This window comes from Plectropomus leopardus, chromosome 18, assembly GCF_026936395.1.
Source record: "Plectropomus leopardus strain MGB_pleo_1.0 chromosome 18, ASM2693639v1, whole genome shotgun sequence".
Classification (NCBI taxonomy): domain Eukaryota; kingdom Metazoa; phylum Chordata; class Actinopteri; order Perciformes; family Serranidae; genus Plectropomus; species Plectropomus leopardus.
This window is the reverse complement of record NC_142193.1, coordinates 24,552,707-24,579,338: the sequence shown is the minus strand read 5'-3', so window position 1 is coordinate 24,579,338 and position 26,632 is coordinate 24,552,707. Positions and strand designations below refer to the sequence as shown.

The following is a 26,632-nucleotide window of genomic DNA, read 5'->3' as shown; positions in this document are numbered from 1 at the left end:
CGTAAAACAGAATTATCAGCAGGTCTCTTCCTCTCTGAAACAAATGGATCAGGTGATTTAAACTGGTAAAAACACTGAAAAAAGAAATTCCATGTTACAAATCAGTTTTTCACCCATGCTGTTTAGCACATCACAGACTCTTTGTCCCTCTCTGAATTTATGTGTGCTTACCTCCAGACGTTCAGGAGATTTTTACCAGACACCTATTTATCCACAGAGGTCTCCTCCTCTCTACAACAAACGGACCTGGTGATTTAGATCTGTAAAAAACACTGAATGAAGCAGATTAAAGTTACAAATCAGTGTTTCTCCTATTCTGTTTGGCTCGTCAAATGCCAGAAAATAGTGAAATTTGCCCTGTGTATTTTGTCAGCGCTCAAAGTGTGACATCTTAAGAGGTTTCATCCAACCATCAGTCCAAAAATCAAAAGCTACTCAGTTTATTATCATGTATGTCAAAGAAAATCATTAAATTCTCACAGAATAACTAAAACTATTACTGGATTAATAGAATAGTTGCCATTAATCCATTTTCTGTCAATTTGTTCATGTTTTCTTTAACATATAGTCTACTCAGTATTTAAACTTGAATCGACCCACACTTGGTCAACAATGTCTTGTAGCTCTCACCTTTTTTCTCTGATAACTTGATCTCCAGATGTGATTTAGACAGGCAAAAACACTGAATTAAGCAGTTTCACATTTTAAAAAATCAGTGGTTTTCCGACACTGCTCATTGTGGAGGGGCTGGTATCTACTTTGGCTGATGCGAAAACACCAAAATGCAAATTACCCATCCAGAGCTAGTGTTTGGTGTCTGTTCTGGTCTACTGTAGTAGAGTTAGGTAATTATTTATGCATTAAAGAAAACATATTTATTAGGTTATATTTGATTTCTGCAAATATGTCCCCCCAAATCCTACACATTGGTACATTCAAAGTGGGTTTTTTGGGCAGGTTGGTGTTGGCCTCTTCTGGAGTGCTTGTACTGTTGAGCAGGCATTATTTAGGGTGAAATGCAAACTGGGTCAGGAAGTTCACTTCCAGACTTGGTTTAGGTTGCATTTTCTATTCTCGTTGTTTCTTTTGCATTCATGAAAGCATTGTCTGTGTGCAAACAGGAAATATGTTTATGCAAATGCTCATCATATTTTTATGGTCCTGCACAGTCTGAGCCGTGAGAGCTTAAAAGAGAATAAAACTACTAAACTCCCGTCCTGGAAAATGACTGCGTGCTGTGACACTCGTGTGGTTCTGGGCGAATTGAGGAGTGTGTGTTTTTAATAAGGGTATATTAGCAGCCTGAGTCAGCCTTTGCTCACCTTCTGAGTTGCCAGGTGTGCTCGTATGAAATACCAGAGTGTAAAGTTGTGGTGAATCAAGGCTGCAGTTTTTTGGTGTGCAGTTTAATAAAACATCCCCATGCTTCTAACTAAACCCATTGGTCTACATCTGCAGACTATGGGGACGGTCAGTAGAGATAACCAAAGAAAAAGACTGATTTAGGTTTGAATTGAAGCTAGAGAACCACGTTTTTTGTTTTTTTTTTAAAAATGGTGCAGGTAGTTTTCCCTTTTTCAGGCTGTCAGGTGCAATAAGAGGCTGGAGCTGCACAGAGGAGAAGTGACAGAGGTTTTCTGCTCTAATAGCGCCTCGATCTGTCACTTGCCTCCATGCCAAAAGGAGGAGAGAAACTCAATCTCAATCAGTCTTCTCTGTAATGAATTTGGTAGTGAAAGGACGTCTGTGTGTGTGTGTGTGTGTGTGTGTGTGTGTGTGTGAGAGAGAGAGAGAGAGAGTGAGTGCAGTGCAGTGCAGGAGGAAATACATACATTTATCCTGGTGATGGGTTAGACAGAGAGGTGTGACCCTGAGGCCCCTCTCTGAGAAAACTAGCCAGCCAACATGCATATCAAGGATGACAGGATTTATTTATTTGCCTCTGAATTATGCCAGTGGGAAAGAGAAATATATTTATTAATATAAATCAAACATGACACTCAGCTATAATCAATTTTTGATGAATAAATTATAAAATGTAAAGACAATGCATTTCCATTTTATTGAGCTTGTTAAAAAAAAAGTACTGTGAAGTATTATAAAGCTATAAATTTGACGGGATTCTGCTGACTGCCAAAATGTCTCCATTAATCTAACAGTAGACCCCCCTCCTACACTTTTTGCCAATGTTAGTGTGGGATTTTTTCTGGTTAAGTTGGACATTTCAGTTTTCTGCAGATTTAAAGGGACAGTTCTCCCCAAAGTCAAAAATACATATATTTCCTCTCACCTGTTGTTTTTTTTTAATAAACTACAGTATGTTGTTTTGGTGGGAGTTGCCGAGTGTTGGAGATATCGACCGTACAGATGTCTGTCTTCTCTCTAGTAAAAGTGTTTTCTTACTTTAAGTCTAGTCAACTAGTTTAAGTGTAAACTCAGTTTAAAGATAAAAGGGAAATTCGTTGTTAGAAACAACCTTAGTAGTGATTATCTTCTTCCCACTGAACTATACCAACTCTATTACTGCACAAGAGGAAGCTTGTACCTTCTGCTAGCTCACTTTGCACCACTGAGGAGGAGCCCACTAATGTTTACATGCCATGCTGTTAGGAGCCTGAGCCTCTCATCCATGAGTAGATGCACCTCTCCTTCTGTGAGGTGATATAGTTTGCAGATGTTATTCTGTCAAAAGAAAATACTTTGTATATGAAACTTCCAACAACAAGGTCTTTGGATTTAATAACTCTAAAGGCAAGAGAAAAAAATCTGTATTTTTGATTTGAGGGTGAACGGCCCCTTGAGACAATGCAGTTGCAGCAATGGTATTGTTTCCTTCCTGCATCCATTATTTTGTTGTACTTTTGGCAGTTTTGTATAGTTGTGTGTGTGTGTGTGTGTGTGTGTGTGTGTGTGTATGTGTGTGTCTAGGCTATGTGTGCGAATGCCAGTCAAGCGCTGCTGCATTGTCCTCACTTAAAGAAAAATGTTCATTAAAGCAGCATGCTATGTTTCTCATACTCAGCAGGTATTCAGGTTTTTATCTTAAAAGAGAATAAATGACATTATTTTAAGCACCTGCAGTTGAAGTGATGAGACAAACTTTGTGCAGAGATTAAACACATCATCTGAATGTCGGAGCTGCTGGTGGTAGAATAAGCCCAGTGTTGTGAGACACTGTGTGCAGAGCCACCCTCTGAGATAATGTCAAGCAGCGTCTAATTCCTCACGCTGCATGAGGGCCAGGTGGTGAGATGTACTGCCACTCTGTCTTGTAAATATGACTTCATTTGTGACTCTCTATAAATCAATTGAGTGCCACTATCATAACACCAAACTCAGCTTCCAGTTGAAGGACTTGCTGATTCTGACTTTGTTTTGAGCTTTGAATAAAATATACTGAACCACAGAATCTGTGATGACTAATACAAGATATTCAGTCAGTTGTGTTGCTTTAAAGTGATCTGTGACATCAGTTTTGATATTGAAATGAACCACAAAAGGAATGATCAATAACAGCACTGGCGCCTCTCGCTGTTTGACTTGGACCTGTAACACTTATATCCAAGCAGATGTTCTCTGGGGAACTTTTGAAGTTTAACAAAATAATAATCTGTCAGTCATGTGAAATGCTTCAGCTGCAGTGGCTCAGTAAAACTGGGTGAGGACTTAAAAGCATTATTCGCAGACAGAGCTGAATTCAGACAAAAGACTCAGACATTAAGGCTGCTGGGATGCTCACATTCTGTCCTTCCCTTCAGCTACATTCCCAATTCCCTAAACTGTTTCATTGCCATTCACTAGAGCACTTTCCTAAACCACCCCCTTCATCCTCTCCCTACCTACTCCAATCCGTTTTTGCGTTCATGCGTTGTATGCTTCCTCATGATTTAAATTTATTTTTGTTGTCATTTTGAACATTTTACTGAATAACTTTTGTGAAGAGAAGATAACTTTCAGAGATTCTTCACCATAACGAGCTACCTGAAAACACTGGTGATATACTGTATTTTGACATTAATTTACATGCAGAACAGGTTTGAATATATAATAGTATAAAGGATGTATCATAATATCAGCACTTTTATTAATTATCTTTATTGTCTGATATTGGCTTTAAGATAAAATATCAGAATTGGCCAACATGCTGATTTCTGCTGCTATGACAAACAGATTTCTTTTTTTTTTGTTAAATTGACAAAGTGAACATGTACAAAACATCAGGTGAGTAATACAGCACAGGTAACAAAACAACATATCTGAAAGATATACAAGTATGATACAAGTAGGTATGAAGAATATAAATGACAAAATTTAAACTGACTCTAAACTGAGATAGAATAAACAAGTAAATAAATGACAATACATGAACACAGAGACAAACTGGTGCACAGGCATACAGATAAAGAGGTATATTAATTAATTGTAATTGGCCAAATGAGTTGTTACACATCAACATATTGCATATCGGCAAAGAAAATCCAATATTGTGCAGCTCTAGATAGTATAAATAAGTTTAATTAAATACAGGCAAATATAATTTACGTTGTCTTTTAGCTGATGGTTCACTGTTTACAATGTGCGATTCAAGAGGTGTTGCCTTTGTTGTGTGACCTTGGATACCTGCGTCTCTATGAAGTGAGGTTGGATGGATTTGCCCCTAGTTTACAAGTGGCGTAAAAGTGATGTTCTGTTGTGCTTTTTCTTGTCAGAGGGTGGAAATGTTTGAGTTACGGGTTGTCTCTAACGCAGCATTTGACATTTTGCCTGTCCCTTACCTGCTCACCAGCCTTACTCTCTGGATTTGTTTGCCTGTTTGGCCTGCCTCCCCAATTCACACCTGCCTGCCTCATGATTCTTTTACCTGCCTGCCCGTGAGCTTGAAAATATACATGCACCTTCACTTTGTCAATGAATCTCTGATTCGGTGCCTATCTGCCTGGATTCTCTGCAGTTTGGTCCTTCCCTTGTTGTGTCGCACAAACCGCTTGTGACAGGGATGGCATGATTGACGATCTGGTGGAGAACTACGGCTAGAGGGCAGGTACATACTGTTTACTACTGGGCTGATGAGAAAGTTTGGAGCAGGTGTGAGTGTGAGGATCAGGTGTTGGGGACACTGCTGAATGGGGAGAGAGTGTTGGGATCTGAGAAGACAGGAGAATTATTTCCTTGCAGACATATTGGACTGGTAAAAAGGCTGCAGCCATGACAAAGCAAGAATTATCTGAAAGTCCGTGAAAACAGCTGATTTGGAGACTAAACAATGAATTTTCATGGAAAAAAGACCGACTTTTTCTTTGACCTGTTATGCCATTTATCAGTCCAAATTGTTTTGGTGAGTGTTGGAGATATTGGTCGCAGAGATGTCTGCCTTCCCTCGAATATAATGGAACAAGGTGGCACTCAGCTCGTTGACCAGGTCCTCGTACGTCTTCCTCTTCCATGAAAAGCTCCCCCCATTCGGTCTTCCCATGTCACCATTAGCTCCAGCATGACCATCTTGCCTCTGATATCAGGAAAATGTCAAATCTGAGGGTGGTCTTGGCAACATGCTTGGAGAACTTGAGTTACCAACCCAAGTCCACTGTCAGCTACCAGTGCAGAGCTGTGCTCAGGAGCCCTGATGCTGTGTCCCAATTCAGGGCCTGCATCCTTCGGAGGCTGCATTCGAAGGCCGATTACGTCACAGCGCTGCGTTAAGGCTGTCCCATTTCGTCCCAATTCGACGGCTCCTTCTTATGCAGCCCACAAATGCGGCCTTCTTTTCCCTCCTTTTGGAGGACACATCACTACTATCCTTCGCAGCCTTCCTTTTCCCAAGATTCCTTGTGCGCCTGCGATCTTCAAAAATAATTGTCTTTCTCTCTCTCTCTTTCTCTCTCCTCTCTCTCTCTCTCTCTCCCCCTCTCTCTCTCACTGGCGAGCCTTGACAGCAGGAATCAACTGACGCTGGGGTAAGGGTGGGAACATCTGGTGATGCAAACGGGAAATCCTCCAAAGATGCAGCCCTTGGAGGTGCCCCCGAAGGAGTCGCCTCCGTAGACTGCGTAGGCAGCGTACTCCGAAGGATGCAGACCCTGAATTGGGACACAGCCTTAGATGCTACTCCTTGCTTCTCCCCTGCTCTGATGAAGCTGATGGTTACCTTCTGGGTTTCAAAAGGAGGCAGTTGTTCATTGCACTACAGATGCTCTCAGAGATGGTTTTGAGCACTTGATCATGCCGCCATTGTTATCTGCCCTTTCCCCAAAGCCTTCAGACAGCAGCCCAAATTGTGTTCAAGTGTTCCCTTCTCCTTGTGCAGGGGGCATGCTGATGTTTCAACCAGGCCCCAGCAGTGCAGGTTGGATGGGCTAGGAAGGACATCATGGTTAAACTGGACCGAGAGTGTGATGCAGTGTGGCTCTGACCTCCGGAGGTTAGCCCAGGAGATCTTCCTCTCCACAGCTTGTTCCCCTCTGATCCAGATGCCTTGCTGCCTCATTCCTACTACTCTGCTGGACCTTTCCTTCCTGACGGCAGCTTTCACTTCTTTCTGGACCAGTCGCTGTCGCTCCTTTACCCCACTCTTGTCATTCCGGGGCGAAAGGTCAGAATCAAAACAAAATGTACTAACTGGGAAAAATTAACAGGACACGACCTCTGTACAAATTACATGACATTGCTTTTTTAAATTTAATGAATTTTTTTTTATTAATTGATTAGATTTCGGGAGAAACCGGAGCACCCGGAGAAAACCCTGTATGCTATAAAAGTTTAAGTTATGCTCACTAATATCTCATATGATGGTAAGTTAGACGAGATAATTTGAATAATAATAAAAATAATAAGAGACACCTTAATAATCTGTCAACCCTTCTGGAACAAAGACCTACAATTCTTGCTGTCATTCGGGACCAAAGACCAGCAGTTCTTGCTGTCATTCGGGACCAAAGACCTGCAATTGAATCATCAGGCTCATGTTCTGCTGGGTTGACTGACTTAGGGAACTTTGAGTAAGGAGTCGAACTTCCATCTGCTACTGTGCCAACAGGATGTGATGGCTCGGGGTCAGGTATTTGATAATTTTTTGTGTCTCTCTTATACCTCAGGCCAAAATGGCCCATAGATCTAGCGGATAAGGGAGGAAACACAAGCGTGTTGTTGTCCAAATTCCACCTGTTAATTAAACAGCGATATAATCGCTGTCTATCCTGCTCTAGTCTCGTTCGCTCAGTTTCATGACGCACATAGTTGAGGACAGAATTTCTGGGAGCATTCTGTTGCAGCAACCCGCGTAAAGCGTATCTAATGGCCAAAGCCCACCTGTGAATAATGGGGCGGCTGACTGGGGGCCTAACCTGCTCTTGGAGCGTTGAATTGAGAGGTGATACTCTTGCACTGCCTGCAGAGGTTAATACTATAGCTGTTTCTGGTTTCTTGCTAACACACTGTAATGACTCTGTGTTGGAAAGAGTATGTTTCAGAACAGAACCAGGGATTCTGTGCAGAGTCTTGCTGACCAAAAGGGACACACGCTTGATCATGCTAAATATATCCATTTCAGCAGATGATAGGAATTGACTAGATTAGGTGTTTTTGTTCTGATAACACGTCCAAAGTAAAGATTTTTAAAGACTGCGCAAACCAAGCAGACAAATGGCAAGTGTTTCTACGTTTGAGTCTAACACTAATTTCCCTGTAGAGCACACACCTGACCTTACAAGACCTCAACTCCTGAACACTCAAGCTAACAGCCAATATAGGGAAACGTTCTAATGTGTCACGGAATGTGACGATAGAATGAGCTATCAGACAGGCTATGATGTCATAAAGTCTGACATCAGAGTGTTCCCAGCTAAGTGATGTCACCTGTGATGTCACCTGTGATGTGATGTCAGCTGTGATGTCACCTGTGATGTGATGTCAGCTGTGATGTCACCCATTGGACTGGTTGTTGTTGTTTTTTTTTTTGATAAACTTTATCAAAACAATTACCATTGTTTATATTACTTGTTATGACAGCAGAAATACATTTAAAAAAAACAACATAAAAATGCCAGGAGGCTTAAGTTGAATAAAAAATATATTAAAAAGAAAGAATCTTAAGGTAAATTTAAGGCGGGCATGCACACACACGCACACACACACACACACACACACACACACATGTATGTATATATGTATGTATGTATGTATGTATATATATATATAAATGTATACATTTATAATAGTACAGCCTGTTTAAGAATCACATCACACATAAGCATTTCACACTTGGCAAATGTAAACAATTGTCTCCTTTCTGAGCCAGTCCAAATTGTAAAGTCCAATGACAATTCCAAGATATTGACTCCTTCATTACAGTTTTCCTCAAATTTCAATTACTTATCTTACAGTTAACACAAGCCAGTACAGATTTTATGGATATTTTATTGGTATAGAATTAAACTGAAGTTTTGTAATTGTCAAGATCTTTGTAAAATAAAAGTAAAAATGGGTCCTTTGTTTGTTAACTTCACTTATGAATGTAAGCCATTAGTATATGAATTGCCGTTTTGAAGTTTCAAGTTTGGCGATTTTGCATGGGGGAGGGGGCAACATCAGCTGAATTTGTCTACTGGAGATACTCTGTTACGAGCACGGGTCTGCTCTTCAGGCAGCGACAGGAGGCTCAGTAGGAATGGATAGATATCTTTTGACGGTGACAGACGGATTGTGTCTTGGGATGAGCCTTGCCCTCTCTGGAATCTGCTCTATAGGAAGAGCCTGACAACGCTTAAAAAACTTGATGATGCTCCACACTTTCACCATAGATGAAAAACTCAGACATTTTGAAAGTTTCTCCAGGAGCATGTCTACAGTATGCGATCACTGTTTCTAATACAGACGAGAGCTGATAGCATATTCTTTAAATATGTATACCATCCTCGGCACTGCCCTTGCTGTAATGACAGGCAACAGAAGTTGTGTATGTTAGTTCTGTTTTGTTTTGTCTTTTAATATGTTTTCAACATGGTTTTTACCGTGGATTTTAACCCAATTTTAACCGATCTGTTGTACAGATGTTTTTTTTTTCTTGAACATCCTTTAACTAAGTACAGTTAAAAGATGTGCTCAAATGTGCCTCTGATATCAGGAAAATGTCTGATCTGAGGGTGGTCTTGGCAACATGCTTGGAGAACTTGAGTTGCCAACCCAAGTCCACTGACAGCTACCAGTGCAGAGCTGTGTTCAGGAGCCCTAATGCTGACTTAGACTGTGTCCCAATTCAGGGTCTGCATCCTTCGGAGGCTGCATTCGAAGGCCGATTACGTCACAGGAGTCGCCTCCGTAGACCACGTAGGCAGCGTCTTCCGAAGGATGCAGACCCTGAATTGGGACACAGCCTTAGATGCTACTCCTTGCTTCTCCCCTGCTCTGATGAAGCTGATGGTTACCTTCTGGGTTTCAAAAGGAGGCAGTTGTTCATTGCACTACAGATGCTCTCAGAGATGGTTTTGAGCACTTGATCATGCCGCCATTGTTATCTGCCCTTTCCCCAAAGCCTTCAGACAGCAGCCCAAATTGTGTTCAAGTGTTCCCTTCTTCTTGTGCAGGGGGCATGCTGATGTTTCAACCAGGCCCCAGCAGTGCAGGTTGGATGGGCTAGGAAGGACATCATGGACAAACTGGACCGAGAGTGTGATGCAGTGTGGCTCTGACCTCCAGAGCCCAGGAGATCTTCCTCTCCACAGCTTGTTCACCTCTGATCCAGATGCCTTGCTGCCTCATTCCTACTACTCTGCTGGACCTTTCCTTCCTGACAGCAGCTTTCACTTCGCTCCTTTACCCCACTCTTGTCATTCCGGGGCAAAAGGTCAGAATCAAAACAAAATGTACTAACTGGGAAAAATAAACAGGACACGACCTCTGTACAAATTACATTACATTGCTTTTTTAAATTTAATGAATTTTTTTTTATTAATTAATTGGATTTCGGGAGAAACCGGAGCACCCGGAGAAAACCCTGTATGCTATAAAGTTTAAGTCATGCTCACTAATATCTCATATGATGGTAAATTAGACGAGATAATTTGTATAATAATAAAAATAATAAGAGACACCTTAATAATCTGTCAACCCTTCTGGAAGAAAGACCTACAATTCTTGCTGTCATTCGAGACTGAAGACCTGCAATTCTTGCTGTCATTCGGGACCGAAGACCTGCAATTTTTGCTGTCATTCGGGACCAAAGACCAGCAGTTCTTGCTGTCATTCGGGACCAAAGACCTGCAGTTGAATCATCAGGCTCATGTTCTGCTGGGTTGACTGACTTGGGGAGCTTTGACTGAGGAGTAGAACTTCCATCTGCTCCTGTGCCAACAGGATGTGATGGCTCGGAGTCAGGCGTTTGAAAATTTTTCGCGCTTCTCTTATATCTTAGGCTTAAACGGCCCATAGGTCTAGTGGGTAAGGGAGGAAACACACCCCTTTTGTTGTACAAATTCCACCTGTTAATTATACAACGATATAATCGCTGTCTATCCTGCTCTAGTCTCCTTCGCTCAGTTTCTTGACGCATATAGTCGAGGGCAGAAGTTCTGGGAGCATTCTGTTGCAGCAACCTGCGTACACCGTATCTAATGCTCAAAGCCCACCTGTGAGTAACGGGGCGTCTGCCTGGGGGCCTAACTTCCTCTAGGAGCATTAAACTGAGAGGTGATACTCTTGCACTGCCTGCAGAGCTTAATACTATAGCTGTTTCTGGTTTCTTGCTAACATACTGTAATGGCTCTGTTTTAGGAAGATTTTTTTTCAGAGCAGAACTAGGGATTCTGTAAAGAGTCTTGCCGACCAAAAGAGGCACGCGCCTGATCATGCTAAATATATCCATTTCAGCAGATGTTAGGAATTGACTAGATTAGGTGTTTTTGTTCTGATAACACGTCTAATAAAGATTTTTAAAGACTGCGCAAACAAGGCAGACAAATGGCAAGTGTTTCTACGTTTGAGTCTAACACTAATTTCCCTGTAGAGCACACACCTGACCTTACAAGACCTCAACTCCTGAACACTCAAGCTAACAGCCAATATAGGGAAACGTTCTAATGTGTCACGGAATGTGACGATAGAATGAGCTATCAAAGACAGGCTATGATGTCATAAAGTCTGACATCAGAGTGTTCCCAGCTAAGTGATGTCACCTGTGATGTGATGTCACCTGTGATGTGATGCCAGCTGTGATGTCACCTGTGATGTGATGTCAGCTGTGATGTCACCCATTGGACTTGTTTTTTGTTTTTTTGTTGTTTTTTTTGATAAACTTTATCAAAAAAAATACCATTGTTTACATTACTTATGACAGCAGAAATAAATAAAAAAAAAACATTAAAAATGCCAGGAGACTTAAGTTGAATAAAAAATACATTAAAAGGAAAGAATCTTAAGGCAAATTTAAGGCACACACACACACACACACATATATAAATTTTAACCAATCTGTTGTACAGATGTTTTTTTTTTCTTGAACATCCTTTAACTAAGTACAGATAAAAGATGTGCTCAATTTCTGAACATAGTTGCTGTTAGGACTCTGATAAACTTTCACCAAAACATCCCACATTTCAGCCCCCAATAAAGCGGTGATTTTTTAATCCAATGTGGCAATTCCTCTTCTTTTGCTGGAATTTTACCTGACAGCATTCTGCCAGAGATTTAAACGTAGATGTGGCCATACAGAACGGCAGGCAGCAGTATGAGGGAGGAAGTGTGGCCGGAGAGGAGGGGTGCGTCAGAGGCTACGCAAACTCAGGCTGCACCGCTTGCCACTTCCCTCTGTTATCATTAGAAATGGGCAGCCACTGATGAATAAAATTGATGAGCTTCACCTGTGAATGAAGCGCACACCAGAGTTCAAGAACCTTTATGTAATCGCACTGACTTTGTCCTGACTTAACGATCAGGATTTCAGGATTTCATTATTGTTGAATTTTTTAAGCTTATGCAGCTTAATCGTGACGCACAGCTGACCGGCAAAGCACAGGAAGGGTGCGTGTGTCTGTATGTAAACAACCGCTGGTGTGAGACGGTTATTATCTGGGAATCCATTTGCAGTGCTCATATTAAACATGGCGGATGCAACTTCCACCGTTGTTAAACTTGTGCACTGTCTGTTATGCATTTCCCGTGATGCCCCACATTTTATACTTGGTGATTTTAACTCTTGCAGTCTTTAAAAGCCCCCTCACTTTTATGTATGTTTGTAACCTGTCCAACAAGACATGGTTAAGTGCTGGGCTTATGCTGCGGCACCATAAAAGGGGCATACAAAATCTTTTGCAATTATGTCACCGGGCTCTTCTGACCATGACTTCGTCTGTCTAGCTCCTGTCTATCAACTGGCTCTCCACAAAGAAAAAGTAGGCCGCAAAGAGGTTGCTAAGTGGGCAGAGGAGCTGAATTGCATTTATCACAGTACCAACTGGAATATTTTTAAGACACTTACTTATTTCGACAAGCTGACAAATGTTATATGTTGTATCTTTTGTGAGCAAATGATAATCCACAAGAGGAAAATTACAAAATAGCCAAATAATAATCCCTGGGTCAGTAAATCCCTCAAGAATATTGTAAATCAGAAAAAGCAAGCTTTCCACCAATGGGACATTCACCAACAAAAGGAAGCTCAAAAGCTGGTAAAAAAAAAGGCAGTAAAGCTGGCCAAAATGAAATTTATAGGGAAAGCAGAGGCTGAACTGAAAAATGACTCTCTCTTTGTCTCTGCTGCCAGACTGAGTCAGGATACTGGTTTCAAGTCTCTGCACCTTCTGGGAAGGCTGTTGGAAGTGGTGCTGGGTGGCCGGTTCTTCATAGTTTCTGTTTGGGCAAGCTAACATGAGTATATGGCTCACAAGGAGGAATAAAATGAAAGGCACAGGATCTACAGATGTGGAGCTTATGTTCAGGGGTTTGGTGGCTGCACAGTTAAAGATAAAGTTCACATTTCACAAAATGGTGTCGGACTTGGGAGAATTTGTTTCATTTTGGGGTGCTGGACAAGTCCTGTGTAATGTAGTAAATGAAAATCTTACACTTACACTTTTTTAGACAAACAAACAAAACAAAATGTACAAAAAAATTGTCTTTTATTGTGTTATCTTGTGTGGGTGTGTGGGTTGGGTGGGTGCAGGGATGGTTGTATGATTTTAGTTAACGGCTTTTTGACTTTTTTAAATTTGTAATGAAAACATTGACCAATAAGGTGGCGGTTGTAGGTCAAAGATCTGTGCCTCTGTCTGTCTCTGTCTCTTCCTAAAGCAGTTCAGATTTCATTTCTGCCAATTTTCAGATGTTCAGATCTATTTGTAATATAATTCTGAATTTTCAGCCATGGTTTTGAATTCCGTTCAGCTTTAAGCATCCACACGCATGTTCCAAAGGAAACACATTCTCTGGTTATATTTACCATAATTTACATTTGTCCTCCTTTTCAGGACCTTCAGTGCTGAGATTTTAGTAGCTGTTAAAGTAAACTATTTTTCTGTGTTGCAGTGCATGTAGCCAGTAAGTCTCTGAGGTCAGTTGTTTATAGCTGGTTTGCCAGTCTTTTGCACTGCACACAGCAGACTACAGTACAAATGGCGATCTAATTGGAATTTGTTCATAATATCGATTGTGCTGTGGCACTTCCGAAATTGAGTCGTTAAAGGAGATTAGCTGCTGCTAAATCGGCCCTTTATTAACCAGCAGATGAGGAATGACAGAGAGGAAGCTCTACATTAGCACATAAATACCGTCAGCTCCTCCCACACCACTGTCAGCGAGCCGGACTGTGCAGCCACTGTTTCCCAAGAGGCAGCAGGAAGCAAGAGTAAAAAGCAGTCCGATACTGCTGATTGCAAACATATACAAGGCTCAGTTCTAAAAATGTACTGCGTAGGAAGGGTGTTCGGTCTCGGTAATGGTGATTTACGAGCACAATGTGTGCCAGGAGCATTACTGTGAAGAAATGTGAGTTCTTCCCACACTTTAGCCCAGCGGCTTTGTTTGGATTTAGTGCAGCCAAGTACACTGGAGCTGATAGAGGAGGCTCTGAACTTAGCAAACAGTCTCGAGTCCACAAAACTAAATGTACGGAAGAATGGTGAAATAATTGCTCTGGTATTTTGGTGCTTGAGGTTTGGACCTACATTTACGTGCAAAGAAGGTTTGAGACAGTTGGTAGACAACAATGGGCAAAGTGTGTGTACTTTAACAGTATAGTATATGTACAATATTTATGGTATTATGTATGGTATGTTTTTTTTCCAGCCAATAAGGCTAACCAGTTGTTACCAATGAAATAACTGATTCTTTAAAATAGTTGTAGCTTAAAGGAAGTTTATAACTGAAGTTTATGCACATCTGATAATAAGAAAGGCTAAGATGTAGTGAGACAATATGGATGAAGAGCAGCTCATACATATATTTACTATATATATTATGTTTATAATTTAAAATTGTGTTTTGTATTATTGTTATTTTTTAAGCAGTTTTCAGGTCATTTTTTGTTTGTCTTTTACTATTCTTTTTTTGTGCTAATTTTCTGATAATTGACAAATTTTTTAGTTGTTTTTTCAGGTTATTCCTGTGTGCTAATGCTGTAAGTTGCTCACTGACTTCTTTTTGTTTAAAAACCAAAAAAATCAAGCCAATATGCCCAGGTTTCAACCAACTGTATCAGGGTGTTTTGAGTAAATGCAAGCAATTGGCTTCATATATCTGCGTTATTTATTGGCTACAATTTTATTGTTGAAATAATACATAATAGAAATTTTCCATTATCGGCCGGATATATATGCTGCATCCCTTGTAGTATCTCATCTCCTTTTCTATTCTGTGTATTTCTTATTTTCAAATGTATCGTTAAAACTACCGCTCTAAAGTTGCAAACCTGAATGGGTATTCATTTAGTCTCTCTCTCTATCTCTCTCTCTGTGGAAGGAAAAATTGTTGTCAATCTGATGAATTATTCAAAGCGAGATGTCTTTTAGGCCAGTTCGAGCAAAGATATTCTAGAAATGACTGAAACAGTACAAAGCCAAAGAGGAAAATATGTGCAGGCAATAAAGGGAAGAGATTTAGTGGAATATCTGGGCTCTGGATTTATTTCTGTAATTCTTGCTTCTGATGCCGAGTTCTTCTCTTCCTTTTTTTAAAACCTCAACAACACAGACCAGTGGAAGTGGGTGGTTTTTCTCTCAGTCCTTATTTTATTTAGTGGTGATATAATAGAATTTCTTTTCAGAGAAAGGTGACTTTCGCTTGGGCAGTGATAAATGAACTCTGACAGGAGAAGTGAGTCTGCCCACATTGCAGTTTCTAAAGCCTAATGCAATTGATGAGGGAACACTGAGAGGTGAGGCTTTATTTTCGCTCAGTCTCCGAGAACAATATAAGGCTGTTGTTTTGGTTTCTAGTATTTTTTTCAGGGGTCCAGTCCGCAAATAATTCACTCCCAACTCCCAGGAGAGGCATTAGTCATCCTGATTCTCTGGATTTTCTTCATCAGAAACAACTTTTTGTTCATAAGAACTGCATTTTCACAAACCTTTGGGTGACTTTAAGCTGTGTTAATAATTACTCTGCGCTGCGCGTGGAGCGAGCGATCAAAGACAACAGAGCAGGGTCAGGACCTTGACTCACAAGCGATATAGTCTGAGTCCTGCTTTGACCTCATTGTCTGTAGCTGCAGGCTTATTAATTGACTAGGTGTTGCTAACAGCATCATTCTGGTTTCCCACCTGTCAGGACGTTAATAATATGAGCCGAGCAGAAAGACAAAACCAATACTATCAGACTAATTTGCCTGTTCTTGTGTTGTGTGTGTGTATGTGTGTGCGTGTGCGTGTGCGTGTGCGTGTGCGTGTGCTGGAAAGCTTGCTCTTGGTGAGCTGCTGCTTTAGTAACAATGGAGAAAAGAAAGTAGAAACCAGACTGAAGTAGAACGAACATAAAATAAATGGATTTAAAATTTGACCGTGACTGTCTGTGCGACATTGGTGGATTGCTGGTAAACTGAATCATTTCAGAGAAGAAAAATATATTGTGTTTGAAATCAAAACAACAGGTTTGATTTGTTCCTTGTTTGTTCTGTGACCTTGTTTTCTGCAATACTCAAAGTCAAATGTGGTTTAATAAAATGTTACTTTTTATAGAGAGACATTTTACCTGGAATTTTATTTATTTCATTTCCTAATTTATCTCTCACTCTCTTCATTTTGCTCCTCTGTTAAAAATGACTTTTCTCCCCTTTACTCTTTATCCTAACGCTCTCATATCTGTAGGATTTACTTCTAAAGATATGATATTGAACTAATATTTGTCTCACACTATCTTCCTGTGTTGTGCGTGTTTTTTCAGTGCTCGGCGGTCAAGAATCTCGTGGGGTACTGAGGAAAATCAGTGACATGTTGGAGGTCATTATGAAGAGGATGGATGCTCTGTCTAAACTGGGTAATACCACGGACGCCCACAGGCTGGATGAGCTCAGCTCAGCCCTGGACAGGTACAGCATCTTGGTTTCTTAGGAATTTCTTGTGGCTAGTGCTAACTATGTAATGTGTTTTACACAAGTGGCTGAAAAATGAAGCCAACGTGGATGTGCCTAAAACTGTACTTCCTTGAATGGCTGGCTCCAAGAGCAAATCAATCTTTGTAACTCACCCATGTACACTTTAAGTGACAGGTGTGTCGTCTGTTGAAAAGTCGCGACCACAGCAACGTTGGTTAGGTGACATAACCAAACCATTACCCCAGATTCACAGAGGCGTAACTGTAGCTATCGCTATTTCAGTGTGTCTGCAGTTTATGAAAGTTAATTTTAACATTTAGGTGGCTGAAAAATTCTTGTTTGTGTTTGGTTTTTCCAGTAAGTACATTTGTTTTAATGGTTTTTAAACAGCAAAGATAGCATTAGCATTATCACAGATAACACTAGACTGTAAATGCACTGTTCCAACCAAGCTCTTGATCTCACCCTCTTGTCCAAATTGCCTTCAAAAGTCCAAGTTGGCAACATCCAAAATGCCGAACTCAAGGCTGCAAAACAGGAGTCAACAAACCAATGGGTTACGTCATGTTGGCCACATCCATTTTTTTACACAGTCTGTGGTTTTACACTAGATTCAGCTTATGCAAAATGTTGTCATAAACAGGTAGGGATCGCCTTTGGCTTTTAAAGTTAGGAAGGACGGCAGCACGTTACGTGCACATTAAGGGAGTTGAGGTAGACTGGTGAAAAGGGTGCTTTTTTTTTTTTTTGCTAAGATTAAATGAATTCATCTCAGCCTAAGGAACATTTTCAAAACCTGCATATCAGGCATACTAAGTAGAAAAGGCATGCTAGAGGTATGGCGTGGGGGTGGTGTGTATTTGGATGAATTTTCTATGTCTCTAATGTCACTGTGTACCTCGGGCACCACTCGAGGTGGTGATGGAGTAAAATTCCATGCTGAGAATTTGAGTTTGTTTGTTGAGCTTCAGAGTTTAGTAATGACCCTGTAAACATGAGCTTAAAAAATAATCTCACCACAAGGTCCATTCAGATGCTGTTTAAAAACTTTCAATCAATTCATATCATCCTCACCAGCAGAATTTGCTTAGTTGTATTGCACATAAACTGCTTAGAAAATAAAGTTTGAACCGTTTGGTCTTCTCCAAATGTGTTATTGAAGACTTAAATACTGTTTTATGTCACATCAACGCATTGAACATCTGGTTGTCACTTGGCTGATGTACTTGAATACTATTATTATTTACTTGTGAAAGCAGTTTAAAAGTCTTGCATGTTTTGAGTGGTTACCTTTCTTGGTGTAACTTCCACTTATGCAGTGGCAGTATAAGAAATAATAATAAATAATAAATGGCATTGCCATTCAAAGTTAAAATATTTTTACTTTTTGCTGTCCTCTGTGATGTAATTTACAACCGAATGTAACATAGCTCCTTCACCCAAGGGAAAAACACTATCAAACTGTGCAGTTAAGGGACATTACTAGAAGAGTTAATGAAAAAAGTAAATATAAAATAATTTAATTAAAAAATATTCTTTCCATTTTTGTAAACATAAAGCATCACCATCCAAACATGTCATCATGCATGTTTTGTTTTACCGACCTGCTGTTTTGTTGGACTTTGTTTTTTCCTATGCCGTCCAGAAGGTTTTGTCTGTCTGCTGTCTCCCAACTGCCTGATTACATGAACACAGCATTAGTGTAAATTGATTCAAAAATACTCATCATGAGTTAATCGGTTAAGGTAATTATGAGTTGACAAATGTTTGTGCTTTTTTGTTTTGCTTTTGTTAGTCTAAATGATCTGCTGGTGATACAGCTATTCTCAATCACTACTCAAGTGTGCAGTACAAGCTGAGAAGTGTGTATGTAGTCAATGAATATACCAGTGCTATGGCTTGTACAGGTGTGAAGCACTTTTTCCCCCAGATTTAGAGGTGGTCACTGCAGTGTTTTCAGTAGTTACAGAAAAATACTGTGATAGGCCTGGAAAGAGCAGCAGCTCAGGGCAGTCAAGGTTAACTTAGAGGTGTTTCACAGAGCACTTTACTTCCTAGTTCTCCAGCTCCAACCTGTGTGCTGAAGGTGAATTTCATTAGCATAGTAATGGTAAGATAAAAGCTTGGAGGCTGAAGAAGACCTGAGAGATACAGTGCAAAGAAAGGAAGAGGGGCAAGTATGGAGCCCTGGGGCATCCCAGTAGAGCAGATCCATGCTGAGAATAGAGCCTCGTGCCTCGGAAACCTGGTGTTAAAGGAGTTGATATGTGTTAAAACAAACCCCATCCCTCACCCTGGGTAGCTGGAGAAATGAAAGAGACTGCCATACATATATATATATATATATATATATATAAAGAGAGCAGAAAAAAGTGGAGGAGCAGGGATATAGCTGGACAAGTTGAAACCACCAACTCTGAGTTGTGTGTGTGCTCTGTGGTTACTATGGCAACAGACCTTTTTTCCTCATGCCTGCACCTGCTCAGGGTTTGAGGAGAGGAAGCTCCCTCCTGTTTTCTGCCTTTGCTGTTCGTTTCGCTCCTGGACATCACCTCCCTCTTCCTCACGGCCGGGGAAATATCTCCACTTCAATAGAGCCTCGCACAATAATGTAACCACCCTAATATATTAAAAGGCATTGTAATAATATTTGAAATGAACAGTATGTTTGGCCACTGTGGGACTGCTGCCGACTGCAAATGATGAACAGTAACAGTGGAGGTGAGACGCCTTACCTGACCTGCCTAGGGGAAAATATTTATTGTACTCTGGCCAAAAAAAGCTGCATTCACTTATTTTTATCCGCTGTTTTATATTGCACTTACAGAATTTAATTTTCTCTACAAAATGCCCTGTGGATTAACTCTGTCATAGAGTTCTAACAATCATTTAATTGGCCTCTCAGGGACTAAACTGGAAAATGTTACAATGACAAAGGGCAAATAGTTTGAAAACTGACTTGGTGGTAAAAACACATCTCATGCTGATACATCTCGGCTTCATTTTTACACCTCACTCAGGTGATTAAAAAACTCTGCATGGCTCAAGGTCAGGGGTTGACCCTGGAGATTAGCGCAAGATCTTCAGGCGGGAAAAACTTTTCCCACCTGGTATTTTGTTAAAAAAGTAATTAGGTTGTCCTCTTGCTCCTCGACAGCTGATAGTCCCTCCTGGGTCAGAGTCCCTGCTGTATAAATATGGGACGGTTCTGAGTGAGACCATAAATGTCTGTCTGCAGAAAGTGAAAGCCTCTGTGCCACTGAATAATAACCATAACTGTGTGTGTGTATTTTACTGTGCTGTATGTCAGTGTGTCTGTGTAATTGGCAATTAATTTATGCTGACCTGCTAGTCTAAAGTCGAGAAGGTTTGACTACCACTTGCCTCCTGGGCACCACATGTAAAAATAAAATTGGGGTTTAGGATTATGTTAAGTTATGCATATAAAAGCGGTTAGATTGCTTTCCCTTGGCACACACACAGAAGTACATGCTGCTTCAATGAAATGTGCGTTTTACTGCTTGATCTCAGAACCACTCTTCCATTAGATTTTGTGAGTTTTCCGGAGTTTACACGTTCAAAGCTCTTTAATGAGCAATGTAAATTTGAGAAATACTGCTTCATAACCAGAGAGCTCATTAAAATATTTCATTAATGTGTTTGTAAAGCAGCATAGTGATACAGTAGTTTCATCAGTAAATGTGGGTTCTTTATAATATAGGCACCATTAAGGTCATGTGTTGATGTGCAAAAGCTTGAGATTAAGATTTTTTTTCTCTTCGGTTGCTGTATGTAAGGTGTTAATCGCTGGGTATGAATGTATGTCAAGTAAAGGGTTACACTGCAGAGGACTTAATGGGATCTGCCAGTAACGTAAAACAAAGTATTTACAAAGTTTCCTCGTGCAGAACACTTACTGCGAAGTTCAGCCTGTATTTGCAGCACATACAATCGAAATTATAATAAAGAAACACATCTATTTGCACACTTGTGAGAATATTCCCACTGCAGCTATTAGGCTATTTACAACCATATCCACACTATGACACGTTATTATTGATCCCTTTGCCTGCTGTGATAAGCTAATTCTCATCACATTGACTCATCAAGGTTGGAAGCAGTTAGGATAAAGAAGTCATGGTTAGGGCTAATACTAGCCAATCTCAGATATTCAATGTGGTAAATTTAGGAAAAAAAACAAAAACCTACAGCTGCACTGACAGAAAGTCAGCTGTGTGACAAAGTCCACGGAGGCAGTGTGACATGGTGGATGAATGTCAACCACAAGACTTTGACATTGACAGATTTAGTAATTTGCAATTTATTTATTTTAGAGGGGAAAATGTACATTAATCCACATTTAAAGAGTCCTGTGTCTATTAGTTTTAGCCTTAGATGACTAATTATTTCAGTTTTTTGGATGTGTAATGCTGCTTAATTCATACTGTGCACATAAACTTTAGGAGAATAGCTGAATGGACCTGTTTGTTCTAGTGTATTATTTTAACGTTGCTAGGACGCACAGGAATACACGCCAGGGTGTAATTAGTCACAATGGCTACTTATAGCACGTGTGGAAATAGAATTGTTTTCCACAGACACCTGGTGTGAATAGCATCTGTCAAGAAGATAATAAGATGACAATTATCTTCCTCGCTAAACAGCGATCATTAACTAAGTGCCCCAACTCTGCATGACTATATAATATGGAATAAAACATGATAAAAGGAATCCATATAGGAAAATGATTAGGTTCGTCTGCTCTTTAATAAGTCAACAGTAAAATTCGTCATCAACAATTATGATAATCATTTATCAAGCACAAACACTTTCTGATTTCCTTTATTTGTATATTAAAAAGTTTAGAGTTTTGGACTGTCAGTCAGACAAAACAAGCTAGTTTAAACTATTTGGGCATTTTCCACCATTCTCTGACAAAATAACTGCTGTAAAGGTTTGTTACCCAGCCGCCATGTTGGATACAGTGGATCAAGCACTTTCCAATGGCTGAACCAACTTCTCATTTAACAGCTAAACAGTGCACTGAAATATCTTCATGAAAACACTTGAGGTGAGAAATAGGCAATGCAGTAACAGAATCTTGATTCATATTTTATCAGCACTGCCTTGACAATTTGACTGCAGTACACCAGTAGTGATTGACATGATTGACAGCTGACTTAGAGACTCTGCGGCTCTGATTGGTTGTTGTTGCCTTACCACAGTAGATTCCAGTGATTGCCATCAGAGGCAGTAGGAGGGACTTATGTAGTCTTGTGTACTTCTTTTAGAATATAGTTACGGTTGAAGCAAATTTAACACAAATTTACTTTCATAAAAGTTACCAACTGTAGCTTTAATCATTAAATTTGATAAAAATGACCAGATTAATCAGAAATCAAAATAATGGCTTTGGCACAACTACTTTCATAAAGAGTTTCACTAACGTCATGTTATTACACAAAAGATATCTGACAATCCGGGTCAACCTGAATTTTAACTTTTTTTTCCGGACACCAGTAGGAAAAGTATTTTGTTTCTCAGAGGTCTTTCTCAAGAATATTTAATAATTCACTGCATAAATCTATTAACCATTAATGGAGGTAGTTGCAGTGCATTCCTTAAGTGTTGCACCAAATGCTAAAACATTTGCCCTCTCTCCTTTGAAGGTTTATTTTTACACAGAGAGAGAACATTTGCTGAAATGTCTCTCCTCCTTTGGTCTTTGCACCTTGTAGAGCAGATATACTTGATGATATTTTGATAAACTTTGGCTCTGGGGTGAGATGAAACTTTAACTATAAGACTGAGGTCCTGGGCTGAACCAACATTTCAGATAATATGCTGTTGCTTTGTGTCCCATAGACACGTTTATAAAATCTCTCAGTACTTTAACACTGCAGAGACTGCATATTGCAAATCCTTGTCTGTTTTCTCTTTGCGTTTTCGTCCCCCATCTCTCCCCCTGCATTGTAAATATTGGTTCCTGATTGTTTTGCCAACAGCTTTTAGGCCATAGAGGTCAAGTGCAGTGAAACACATTTGCTAACAACCTAATTGTCTTCTGTTTTCATTCCCCTCCGGGGACCTGCTTTAATATGCCGAGGTACTTTTTTTTTTTTTTATCTTAACAAATAAATTATCTGTCAGTGTTTTAAGAGCTTTTTCGATTTCACGCCTGAAGTTCCAGAGAATTAGCATTTCTTCCACTGCTTCACACTCACTGTGAAGGCTTGAAAAACAACAAATACCGTTGGATGGAAGGGAGCTATAAAAGAAATATAGTGTCCTCTTTCTTTTGAAGGCAGCTGATTGCAGTTTGAAGACAATTCGAGTGATTAGACGATGGTTGTCACTGCAACAATTTTAAAGTTATTCTCTTTCTCTTTGTGTGCTTGTGATCAGGATTCAGCCGATAGGGCTGGTGGAGCGGATTCAGGCCATCGCCCAGAACATGTCGGACATGGCTGTGAGGGTTGAGCAGATTCTACAGCGCAGCATGGCCAGCAACAGAGGTAAGATTTAAAACACACGCAACCTACCCACTTACACACCTGGAGAATACCAAATATAGCCACAGCCCTTGAGATAAATCCCACCTGTCCATTTCAAATCCATCCAATCTAAAGATACTTTTCCCCCTCTGCCCACTTAAGCCCAACTGTCAAGCCTGGATCCAGCCCAACACTTGAATGCACAATTTATGTCCAACATGCACATGCTGGTTGATCATATAGAACATGATGGACATTATTCACAGCACATTACCCCCTCAAAAAGCGGGCCACTGTTTGTGTCTTGGTGTTCTGTGCAGCACAGTACAGTGCCCCATTGTTGCTGCCATATCATAACTGCACGACTGCAGGATGTTTAAATCCCGATGATGAATTACCGCTTAGTTTAAGGGATCCGGGCCTGTCAGCTTTCTTTATTAGCCTTCACTCTTAATTTCTTTGTTGGGTGCAGAATAGAAATAAGACAGCGCAATTTAATTCACATTTCAATTCCACTCTTGTATCCGCTACATTGGACTTTACAACTGAAAACGATTCACCTCACTGTCTCATTAAAATGTATCAGATAATTTGCCTGTTGTCATAACGTCTGGTATCATTTAAACAAGGCCGATGCGAACCTGGCTACGTTTTGACAGTGGCAGGCAATAGCACTTTTCATCGTGAGAGGTCTGCCGTTATCATGATAATCTGACAGAATGGCTGGCAATTATTTGCCTGTGATTGTGCTCTTGGACGCTTGGCAGGATGCTGGCGGATGAGATGCAACTGCTCCTTTAATTAGGCTCACTAGTGCAAGGCTTCAAGGGGAAGAGAGGAGGGAAAGGGAAGCAGAGGAGAGAAAAAGGAAGAGCAGAAAGAGACAGGAAAGATGGGATGGGAATGAAAAGGGAGAAAGAAAGAGGAGGGGGGATTATGATTTTTATGAATCACACTAATGCGATCTATCTATAGTAAATCCAGTGAGTGGGATGGAACAGAGACTTGGCCATTCAGCAGGGAAGGCCGAGCTTTTATGTGAGCTTGTTAGCCAGTTCTACTTTCTGATTTATCTCTGCTCATCCCAAAGGCAGGATATACTGTAATGTGAAAAGACAAACATACTTAATGCCCAGGGGAAGCGCTGTAAAGAACTGTCTGATCAATATAAGCCATGTTAAATCTTCAGAGATCCAAGGCAAGTGATGAGTCTACCTATTTATACCCGTAAAGTGTACGGAACAGGATGTTGTACTGCAAAATTAAACCTTTAAGAGGACCTATTATGCTTATTTTCAGGTTGATAGTTGTATTCAATGTTTCCAATAGAATATACTGTATTTACATGCTTAAATGGTCATAAAACACTTATTTTTCTCATACTGTTACTCATAATTTCACCTGTATTTAGGCTTGGGTGGTATGTAATATTTCATACTTTTATACATTCCTGAAATTTTACCAGGGTATACAATATATGACAGTATAAGTGTAAATATACAATAAATACACAATAGAAATGCACAAAATTTTAAGAAAAGTCACATTATCCTACCTATTTTACTTTTTAAACAGAGAAATACAACTGTATACCTTTTGAATTCAACTTTTCTCAACTTTTTACACTGGCAAAGCTTAATTGCCTCATCAGCTCATCATTAAACACACGTCATTCAAACTCAACATACAGCCACTCTTTCTAGTAATCTAGTCAGTAAGTCCACTGTTGCAACAGTGAACAGCCCCAGTTTGGTCAAAATAAATACTTAAGTCACCAAGTTAAATGCTGCTATTCCCCCCTTTCCCCGCCGTTGCTGGCTGCCGGCTGTTTACAGTCCTGTAACCTATCCCTCCATCACAAGGTGTTGCATTTTCTTACAGCTCAGCTGCCTGTCCAACCAAGAGACTGAGCTCTGGTGGTGTGTGCTGTGCACTACATATACTTATTTCAATAGAGAGAGGAGCACCTAGATTTATTACGGTAATGAAAAACATACCTGCAGGATTTCTTAACACCCTGGTATACCGTAATACTGTGATACCAACCAAGCCTACCTGTATTGACTCTTGGTTTCAGAAGTTACAGTGCCTGATTTATGGCTTGAAACATGATCAGGGGTGTAGAACCGTATTCTTGGCCCTGTACCTAGGCATTTTCTGTGGGCATCTCACATTGGCGCTCTTGATCTCAGTGTTTCCCACAGAATTAGAAAATGTGTGTGGCAGTGGCTGACGACAATCATGTTTTTTCCTTCTCTGTTCCCACTCTAAATTTTTTGTGTGTCTGTGAACGCAGCAAATATGGATCTCCTCATGAGTTCTTTTTTCCCTCAGCAGCAGTTTGTGAGCCGTGTATAACTGATCTGTCGATCTGGTCAGAGCTGATCAGATCGATGGATGAGAGGAGCAGCTGCTGCATACTTTTAGACTTTTAGATCTGGGACCATTGAAGTGTAATTTTAACTGCGTTTGGCATTCTGCTGCTCCGTTTGTGCCTGTTCTGTGCTCCAAGAGTATGGTGCAATCAATAACTGTCAATCAGTAGCTGTCAATAGATAACGGTGATATATTCCAATAGCACTCCACTTTTTAAAAATATTTTAAAAATCAGTCTTTAGCTCTACTTTCAATCTTTTTTGTTTTCTTTTTTTTGGAATTTCCCTTTTTTAGGGAAAGACGTGACTGTGTAAGTTGGTACTCTAGCAGCAGTCACTTGGTGTAGAGCAGTCTTGTGCAGGGGCAGACTAAACCATTACGTGCCTTAAAGGGTGAGAGCGGCCTTAGAGAGCTTCTACATTTCTTTGCACAAAGTTCAGTCTTTTAACTGATTTATTCCATCCATTTTAATTTAGTATTGGCACCAATGACTTACTAAATAAAAATGTGCAAACAAAACCAGACTCTTCATTCCAGGCTTTTCAAAAGACAATCAATATCCATTGGTTTATTTCCCAGCCCACTACAGCAAGTGAGTGGAGTCTGACGCACTCAGAAAGACTGGTAGCTGATTAATCAATGATTATACAGTTAAAAACACATACACAGTGGCATATTTGTGTGATTTAAACAGCTGTCCACTAAATGCCACCGAAATGGACCAGGACTGTAAAAAACAAACGCAGGGGGTCTCTAGTTACCATGGAGAAGACTTGAAACTATTTGCTGAAGCATGCAATGAAAATGACGCGCGAGTGTTGAGTAACACTCATCAAAAGTGTTGAGGGCCCTGCCATAACATCTTTTAGCCCACTCCCTTCCTGGTAGGAAACTTGAGGTTTTTTTCACAGCGATTACTTCTACATACACTTACTTCATTATCCGAAACCTTGGCTACATCTATCAATATATAGAACACAAAATATGGAAAAGCATGAAAGTGTCCATTTAAATCTGATATATCAACAGTATTCCCAGATAATTAAATGAAGGTCAACAGAAATATAAAACAGATCCTTTGATTTTATCAAATAAAGATGTAAAAGCACTGCAGTTATGTTAAGTTTACTTGCCAGCATGTTTTTCATCACCTTCCTCTTTGTGTTTGACTTTTGTGTCTTTGCGCTGCCTAAAAAAAACACCAATGCAGCTTTTCTGCTGATTTGTGCCCGTATCTGATGAGTGTGGT

General features: G+C 40.2%; 1 protein-coding gene across 1 annotated transcript in view; it reads left to right on the top strand.

Annotated features, from left to right (window-relative positions):
* Positions 1 to 26,632, top strand: part of mgat5b (alpha-1,6-mannosylglycoprotein 6-beta-N-acetylglucosaminyltransferase B) — a 98,392-nt gene that overhangs the window by 9,646 nt on the left and 62,114 nt on the right. The window contains exons 3-4 of the mRNA XM_042504442.2: positions 16,363 to 16,507; positions 22,919 to 23,028. Coding sequence (XP_042360376.2) covers positions 16,363 to 16,507; positions 22,919 to 23,028 — 255 coding nt within the window. The remainder of the gene's footprint in view (positions 1 to 16,362; positions 16,508 to 22,918; positions 23,029 to 26,632) is intronic.